Raw genomic sequence first — 9,418 nt, forward strand, 5'->3', positions numbered from 1 at the left:
GTAGCAATTAAATAACATTAAAATAATTTCAACATTTTTAGAGTTTACTAGCTGACCTGACAAACGTCGTTTTGCCATGTATGTCATTTACAATTAAAAAATAGGGGTTGATCGTAGTCCGTAGAGGGGCGAAAATTAGGGGTTATATGTATTATATATTTACTAATGCTTTATCATAATTTTTTTTATCTAAAATTTAAAAAAAATATTAGGGGTGGATTACATGAATTTTATATATAAGATTTCAAAGGCGTTGTCATTGAAGCCAAGTGAGGATAATTATATCCACCCAATATTTCACCAACAACTGGGAAAGTACTAATATTCGACTAACTTAATTAAGTAAGATATAAGAAACAAGACATTTGCTTTACGAGTAATGTTAGTACAAAACATGCTAAAGACTGTAATGAACTTATATATAAAAGTATTAACAATGAAGAATAATAATGAAAATATATAAAAGGCGCGAGAATAACTCCCGCGAACAGATATTATATTAGTTCTAAAAGATATGCACACATATATAAAAAAATTCACAAGCCGAGACCAGGTAAAGAATTCGGATCTCTATGAAACATTCGTGCTGATAGCTGATGATAGCTAGCGAAATTTATTTATATAAACAAATACATATGTACAATGAATCTGCTATACTTAAAGTTACCATTTATTCTTTGACTCAAAACGGGGTATTGGTTGAATTAAGAGTAAATAATAAGTACGAACCTAGTTATTTTTATAGAAAAAGTCAGTTAAAACTAACGAATCACAAAATATAGGTAACCAAAATGTTTAATTATATTAGCAGAAAAACAAATTTGTTTTGTTGTGGCGATTCCAATAAGGATGAAACTCTTGGCACGTTTCTCTTATATTCCGCTGCTCAAATATTCGCGCGCGTTTCTGAAAACGGGACAATTCTGCGTCACACACTTTATTTCGGGGACACCGGGACTCGTAATTATAAAAAGGGACAGTCCCATTCAAAACGGGATGTCTGGTCACGTTATGCATACCATAATAATTAAAATTGTGTTAATAATTAACATAGTCAAAACGATGATATTTGATTAATTTTATAAGCATAGAATGTGATAAGGGCTTATGGTGAAATACTGGTGTATGTACAAGATTGCATCACTCTATATTAGAACGGGAACAACAAAGTACGATGGGTCAAATCATTTTCCACGCATGTTCATAAGTGTACATTATGTTACCTATATGAATAAATAAATTTTGACTTGACTTGACTTGCATGCTTTTTTTACAGAACAGAGGGCAAACGAGCAGGTGGCTCACCTGATGCTAAATGATATCGCCGCTAAGTAAAACTACCATTACCTTCGGATACATCTACTCCATTGATCAACTTAATCTATTAAGTATCATGTTGGCAACACCGAATGAAGCACATGTTTTTTTTAATCTTACAATTATGATAAGGAGTTGATATGACTTCGATAAATATAACATATAAATTACGAAATACTGTTTTACTGGTTTTTTATGTAACAAGGCAAACGCGAAGGCTCACCTGATGCCAAGTGATACTGCCCATGGACACTCACATTGCCAGAAGTCTCGCAAGTGCATTGCCGTCCTTTCAAAGCATGAACTATTCTCTTGAAGGACCCTAAGTCGAATTGGTTCAGAAATACTTCAGTGGGCAGCTGGTTCCAAATATGGTCGTGGGCGGCAAAAACAGTTGTAGAAAGACGGACGTCGAGTTACGGGTGGAATTTCTTATTCTGCCTCGACGTCCGAATATGAAATTCAGCTGCAGTTATCCAAACAACTTTGAAGTCAATTACGAGTCACTCACAAAAAAAATTCTCTTTTAACCCAATTGACCAAAAAATCCAAGTTAGAAGCGAACTTTACTATCAATTATTCTCTATTAAAATTTGTTTATATTTGCAAACTAGCTTCGTGTTTAGCTTAGCTTCATATTAAAATGCATCAATGCACGATTCACTGTAAATAATTTGATTTGTAACCGTTTAATGAGTTTATTAAATCTTTATGTCCAAACCACGAAGTGATAACGTATCAACTACATTAAAAATATTTAAAAGCCCCTCCAACTGTTAATCACAAGAACAACTTGTGTTTTACGACAAGCGTTACCCCTGGTTTTCTTATGAGAAATCAGTAATTTGCATACTTGGAGTTTTACCTCCCAAACTTAAGGAGAATCAAGATTAGAAAAATTTATTTAAGAAACGAACGATCCTATACAATTTATATCAAGCCTAACCTAACAAACTAAACTAATTATAATGTACAAATATGGCTATAACTGAAATATAAAAAGGCTGTAAGTAATACTTCCAAGACGGAAATTCCACTTGAATGTATTTATAATGCACATTTAAAATTACCTCTAAATAAATTCTAAAATAATTGCGTGAAATGGAACGTATTTTATCCAACATGTCATTCATAAAATTTTAAATATATTAAATTTTAAGAATGCATCAGCTAACTGTGTCTAAACCTAATAATGAAATTACACATTAAATTGATATGATATATAAATAAATAATATCGGTCTGCCCCAAATGATACATTAATAATGAATTAAAATTATAGTCTACATATTAAGTATGATGCTGCAGCCATTACTTCAACATTAATAATTAAAATATTTTTTTATTTGTGAGTTTTTTTTTAATATTTCGTAATGTCTCTTTATATCAGTCATGCACAACATAATTACTTATCTTGTGGTTTTTAAATATAATATTTTGTCTGTAAGTGCCTCTATGTAACGAATGTGCCCATAAAAAATACATTAAGTGCCAAACCTACGGAATACTTTGTTTTTATTGAACGGGCTAAACGGCCAGCTCACCTGATGTCAATTGTTATCGCCGCTTAATGCCAGATGGCTCGCAAGTGCGTTGCCGATCTTTTAATAATGTAATTTTAACCACATATACAAACAATGCCACAGACGAAAGCCAATCTTGCGTTACACAATACGTAATATTATACAAAATAGAGTGTTTTTACGAAATAAACATGTGGCAAAAACGAAGGCTGGCCAAGTGTGCGAGTGAGAGTCATTTATTATTTTCTCATATTCAGATATGATATAAACATGTTATTCCAAAATCATTATTATCAACATAATATTCCTACTGCAAAAAATTAACAAAGGGAAACAGTTAGTGAGCAGTGTTAGCCTAGTGGCTCCAGCGGGCGACCGGAGCATACCGGAGGTCGTAGGTTCGATCCCAGGCTGTGCACCAATGTACTTTCTCTCTATGTGCGCATTTAACATTTGCTCGAACGGTGAAGGAAAACGTCGTGAGGAAACCGACATGTCTTTGACCCAAAAAGTCGACGACGTGTGTCAGGCACTAGAGGCTGATCACCTACTTGCCTATTACATTTAAATATGATCATAAAACAGATTCAGAAATCTGAGGCCAAGACCTAAAGAGGTTGTAGTGTCACTGATTATTATTCTTATTAAATGAAACAGTAACTGACAGTAAGTAATTGTTATTCAAAATTAAGCACTGATCCGTGTATCAATAAATTCATAGAAAAACACAAGCAAAAGTTAAAATATTGCTTACTATTACTTTATTCATGAAAAAATCGAACAGTTAATAGATAAGTTATTTTTTGTCTAAAACGAAACTTCAAAAGCACTGCATGGACAAAATTGGAACTTAGCACAAACATTTATTAATTTACATATTAAGTATTTAATTACAAATACAAATTGTATGAAAAATCCAGTTGTCGGACTAACATGTAAATAGGATTTTTATTTAAGCACCAAGAAACTTACAGACATTAAACTGTATTTAGTTGCCTAGTTACCTAGTTGGATTTCAAAGAAAGTCATTGTACAAAGTACTAATAATAATATTATTACTGAGCCTAGAGTGAAATGATATCAACATACAAGACCTGTGTAAGTCAGCATAATGTATTGGCCACATGGCTGTACTTGATTACCTCAGATTAAAATCTCTGACATATCTCTTTAACACTAATAATCTATTACAGTCTAAAGAATCTATCATTATACATTGGTTTTCTAATTTGATTCATAGTTAACAATTATAGCAACAGGAAAACAAACATAGTATTTATAACTGGTTTCTCATTTTATTATAGCTTATTCACTTAATCAAAAGTTTGGTCACCTTATGTAATTGAAAATTATATAGAAACCTTTGTTACTATTCTAGTAATTATGAGGTCAAAACACCTAACAATTCATGCAATCTCATGGGACATAGCCATACATGTTTCTGCTTTATTGATATTTATTAAATGCATGTCAGTATTTGGCTATTGTGACAACTAACATAAAACAAAATTATTTTTTGGAAATTGAATTCATCTGAATAATATTTCACCACTAAACTATGACTGGAGATAATGAAGATTGTATTTATTTTTTGTAAGAATTGCATAAAATAGCATTTTCTAATATTTAGAAAGTATCACTGTAAGACACAGTTTTAAATATATAATTCTTATAAACAAATATTATCATTATTAAATGAAGTAGCTAAGAAACATAGTATCTATAAGTATATGTAACCTTGGTAACAAACATCAGATACTTTTTACCCAATTGTATCCAGTTGAAGGTAAAAAGCAGAGTTAAGTTATATATGTATACAATACAAAATTTAATTAAATTTTATACCTCTTGAAATAGTAGTATAGTTGTATAGTTGTTATAACAACAGCCTTTCTTAATTTCATGTGCAAGAACTAAATGACTTATAATTTAAAAAAACCTATACAATTTTTGATGTTCTATTCCACATGACGACTCATCCATATAATATTTTTTCAATTAAGTTCAGCCATTGAATCTTTTAAATTTTCATAAATGTCTCATTAATATATGTATAGGAAGATAAATAATTTCATTTAACAAATGACCTCGAAAGTAAAACAAATTAGACCAATAATTTAAAATTTGAATTATAGGACTTCAGCCTATTATATTTTATTATATATAATTAAATTGCTTTTTTAATAAATGTTTCATCAGAATGACAAAAATTTATGATTTTAGTTAAAATTTATCATGAATTGTATTGCTTCTAATTATTATTTCAAAGTAAATTCAAACAAGAATACTAAAAATTTTTTATAGATACATAAAAAAAGTAGGTAACACCTCCTTACAATTTTTTTGGTATTAAATTATACAAACATCTCACACTTTGCTAACAAAAAGATAAGAGACATTAACATTATCTTTAAAAGCAGTCAAAGCAATTTCAGATAAAAGAAAATTATTTCCAGGGAAAATATAAATCCTATTTATTGTAATATTAAACTTGAGTTTATAACTTTATAAATTATACCTTATTTCAATTATGGTGACATAATAATACTTTTTTTAAAGGTTTTCATGTAAATTGAATTTAGGACAGACTGGAACACATTAAAATAACAATCCTCAACTATTATTTGCAGATGTTACCTTGTTATATCATAAAAAATTATTAGGATCATGAAAAAATATTAATTATTAAAAAGCAAAACTACCTAAGATTTTAATTTGAAATAAATTTTCTATGCACATCAAATCCATTGATTCATTATAGGGGAGGATTTCCTGTGCACATTGATCAAGAATAAGTAATTTAATTAACTTTCTGATTGTATAATGAAATACTTATGGTACGCATGTAAAATAAGTGGTGAATTTATATTTATGGTCATATAAGTGTCATAGCCATCAAAAAATAGTTTTTAAAGTAGAAAGTTAAACCAAATAGACAACCATTTCTGAAGTTTTATAATAAATAATCTCACACACCCTACACACACATCTACGACTCATAAAAATTAAGCCTGAAAACTTATTACAGTCATATGTTAAATTCCTTTTAAGCAAATAATTTGCAAAGCAAAGCATTAAAATTGACAATTCAGAAGTTATCTTGTAGTAAACAATATATCTCTTATAAGTGGAACATTTAAGTTGTCCTTTGGCATTATGACAAAGTACTTTCAATTTGACAATTTTTTTAATAATACATTTATGTATCTAGCCAAGGCCAAAGTATGGTATATTTGTTCTTATTTTAAGATATAAACATGATGGAAAAATTACATAACACTAAAATATTCAAGATTAAGCAATACTATCAGGAAATAAATTTTAAGGTTATGTCAGAAAAACATGGTGATAACACAAAGTGTTAAATTTTGAGATTTTCATGATACAATGTGAGCTATGTAAACACGTCAATCTTAAAATATGATTGTGCTCCAACTAACATTACATCATAGCTACTAATTGTAATATAATTTATATGATATACATTATGCACTTACAAACTTACACAATATTTAGTCATTTGTATGTGCCAATGGATGCATATGGATCAATAATGTGCATATATGAATAATATATGTACAAAAGTAATATATAATTTAAAGGTTCAATGAGAAAAGACTTAACATAAGGAAATCACTAACCTGCCAAGGGTTAACTTTGGGTATTGGAGCTTCGACAAATTTCTTAGGTTGAGGATCTGTTGATTGTTGCTGCTGCTCAGGAGTTGGCTGGGGCTCTGAATGTGACTGCGACGCCTTGTTGTGAGCCCGAGGAGCCGCCCTACGCTCCCGTTCTCTGCGGCTCTTCGCTGGCCTTCTCGTATGCGAAACCACAGGCACAAAACCTTCCTCCCCCTCGTCTTCATGTCGAGGAGGAGTTTCCACGACCTCCGTGGACTCAATGTTTTCTTTGTTACTCTCCGCACCACCGAAATTTAAAACTGACGCATACGAGGGTCCGCTTCCCTCGACGGAGACCTGTGTGGCCATACCACTGCTAAGTTATGTAAGTGCAGGCGCGCGCTCCGCGCCAACCGACGATCACGAGCGCGACGCCATGGAACCTCAACACATGCTTGCAACGAAACTAGCAATCGAAAAACTTTCCCGATATATTGAAGGACAAATCTGTATCACTAATCTATCCAATAAAAACTCGGTCACTGAGATATGTGCGCACAAATCGTAATGCTCACCAGGATGACCCTGGACCGATCGTATTTACATCGAAAAAATTCACTTCCGTCGATTTGTTCCAACTTTTTCAAGCACTAGAACACAAGTAGTCGTTTTCGTAACAAACGGAAGTATATTTCACCACTGTACAGGTCTTTCAGAACCGAAAATCACTCAAAAACCATATTTTGTTCACAATTCACACATGTGGTCGGACGCCCAAAAAGGGTATTTTCCGCAACACACACGGAACTTGCAGAAGGCTGACTTCTAATTTTACAAAACGACGTTTTGACAGCAGAGGGCGCTTAAAGTGGTTGAAATGAGTTGCGTTCATTTAATTTGAAACGAAAATTCCATTTAAGTATGGTTGAGTGAATTATTTTTTCAAATATATATTCATTCATAATTAATTCTCTTAAATCTCTGTAAAATACTTCTTAAGAATGAGGTTTTTCAAATTTAAAATTTTATATTAATAATTTATTTCATACTAAACTTGAACGCGTCTACTAAAAAAATCACATTGCATTTCTATTTGACCTTTACTTTTAACATAACCTAATTAAGTTATTCAATATCCATTATACAGCAACAAATATGGGTGTAAAGTTAACGAAAATTTTTTTTGGCCGAAATTTTTCGTAATTTGATATTATTATCTGTTATAAATTTTAGTAATCCCAATTTTGAATACAAATGTTAAGAAAATAAATAATTAAATGGCAACATTTAAAATTCTCTTGTTAATCTATTATATCGACAGATTAAAATTTAACTCCCACTATAGGTAATGACTAGCCCCAAATACTGATAATGATACAGACTGTGTAACGTAATTAACGGATTCATAATAATCCATCATGTTAAATTTCATCGACGCATTTCTAAAAATTCTAATTATTAACGGAGGACAAGATGGCTGTTTTAAATTGTAGGAGTTATATTATTACTGGTATTGTATACATTGTTTAAGAACCGTCATGTATATAAGTCTATAAGGTTGAGTATATGCGATTTTTTTATGGTACAGGATGCAGACAGGCAGCAGACTCGCACGGCCAGAAGGCTATCAAACCCGCTGCCGGCCTTTTAAGAATCGGTACACTCTTTTCTTGAAGGACCTTAAGTCGAATTGGTTCGGAAACTAGTAGTTTTTAAATTTATCTTAAAATTAATTATAAACAAATAATATTAAATTGTAAAATATTTTATGAAATAGGTTAACAAACGAAAGTATTTAAAAATTAACGTTTAATGTGAATAATATAATACAAACTTTAAAAAATGCTGGAGTTTTGTAATGAATATTACGAATATGAATGATCTGGGTTTGTCGGACAGTACATACCTAAATAGTTACGACAATTTCTGCAATAGTGATATACATCTTTACAGGAACGTAAAACATACGGAAGGGGAACGCAAATCCAGCAACAAAATATACACAAGACAAAAGCACACAAGTGTGTACAAAATGTTATTTTTGTCCTAACCATAGTCATTCCGGTATATCCACATTCTGTACAAATTACAGGCATCGGGGTAAATCCAAAATGATAAACTCGAGTAGTTGGAGTCGGTAAAGTACTATCCAAATAAATGTCAAAAGCAGCAGCATAATTTGGAGGAGGAGGATGTGTAACAAAGGAAGGTGATGGAATAAACGTTCCCATAAGTCTAGGTCTTCGTCTGGCATTCATTTGGCGTAGAACAAAAGAATAGGAAGGAGGTGCGCTTGTTATGGAGTCAGGTGGTGAAAGCTCTGGTAAATTAGATGTATTTTCCTTTTTGAGGGTATTACTAAGCAAGTTACTAACTTTTCGATTATTAGCGAAAGCTAAGCTAATAGAACTTTCATTTAACTTTGCTAAAGTCAGTAAAAATAAAGTTTGTGGCTGATTAGGAATAGTTTCAGGTGTAATAATGGTTTTAATCTGTATACTGTTTTTAAATGATGGTGCCATTGAGTTTCGCATTATCATTGACGTTGGTCTACTAAAAATTAATAATGGTATTGAAGTCGTTGGCTGCTTGCTAATTGGTAATACTTCCACATTTCGTTTTGGTAACATATGAGACATCGTTTGCTCAGTCTCAGTAGACGTGAAATCAATTGTATTAGTAACCAATTCATTGGAAACTATCGATGAGTCGTCATTGTCTTCAGTAATTTGAATTTCTTGCGATGAAGTGGGGTGGTTGTTATCTTCTAAATTTATCGGACGCTTTCCATTTTCCATTCTTAACTTAAATTAACACACTTATTATGCAGTACACATTACATTTTTAAGAGGCACACATCTCTGAGAAAATATATATATTATATAGATATTTAATAGTATTTTGACATGCAACATTTAATTTGTCATGATTTTAATGGCAATGATCTTTTTAATTTAGA

At 31.4% G+C, this 9,418-nt stretch overlaps 2 protein-coding genes across 4 annotated transcripts in view; both read right to left on the reverse strand.

Moving 5' to 3' along the window:
- LOC110997426 (la-related protein 1) overlaps positions 1–7,288 on the reverse strand; it is a 55,830-nt gene extending 48,542 nt beyond the window's left edge. For all 3 annotated transcript variants that reach the window (XM_045633170.1, XM_045633169.1, XM_045633168.1), the window contains exon 1: positions 6,481–7,288. In XM_045633170.1, coding sequence (XP_045489126.1) covers positions 6,481–6,828 — 348 coding nt within the window. In that variant the 5' untranslated portion in view covers positions 6,829–7,288. The remainder of the gene's footprint in view (positions 1–6,480) is intronic.
- Positions 7,289–8,313: 1,025 nt separating this feature from the next.
- On the reverse strand, positions 8,314–9,305 carry LOC110996700. Its single transcript, XM_022264512.2, has one exon. It carries the CDS (start codon positions 9,255–9,257, stop codon positions 8,325–8,327), a length of 933 nt encoding a protein of 310 aa, XP_022120204.2. The 5' UTR covers positions 9,258–9,305; the 3' UTR covers positions 8,314–8,324.
- Positions 9,306–9,418: the final 113 nt, after the last annotated feature.

Source organism: Pieris rapae, chromosome 22, assembly GCF_905147795.1.
Source record: "Pieris rapae chromosome 22, ilPieRapa1.1, whole genome shotgun sequence".
Taxonomy (NCBI): Eukaryota; Metazoa; Arthropoda; class Insecta; order Lepidoptera; family Pieridae; genus Pieris; species Pieris rapae.

Bases quoted from the DNA above. Each gene is read 5' to 3' on its own strand.
- LOC110996700 (XM_022264512.2), bottom strand. From the start codon at position 9,257: ATGGAAAATGGAAAGCGTCCGATAAATTTAGAAGATAACAACCACCCC.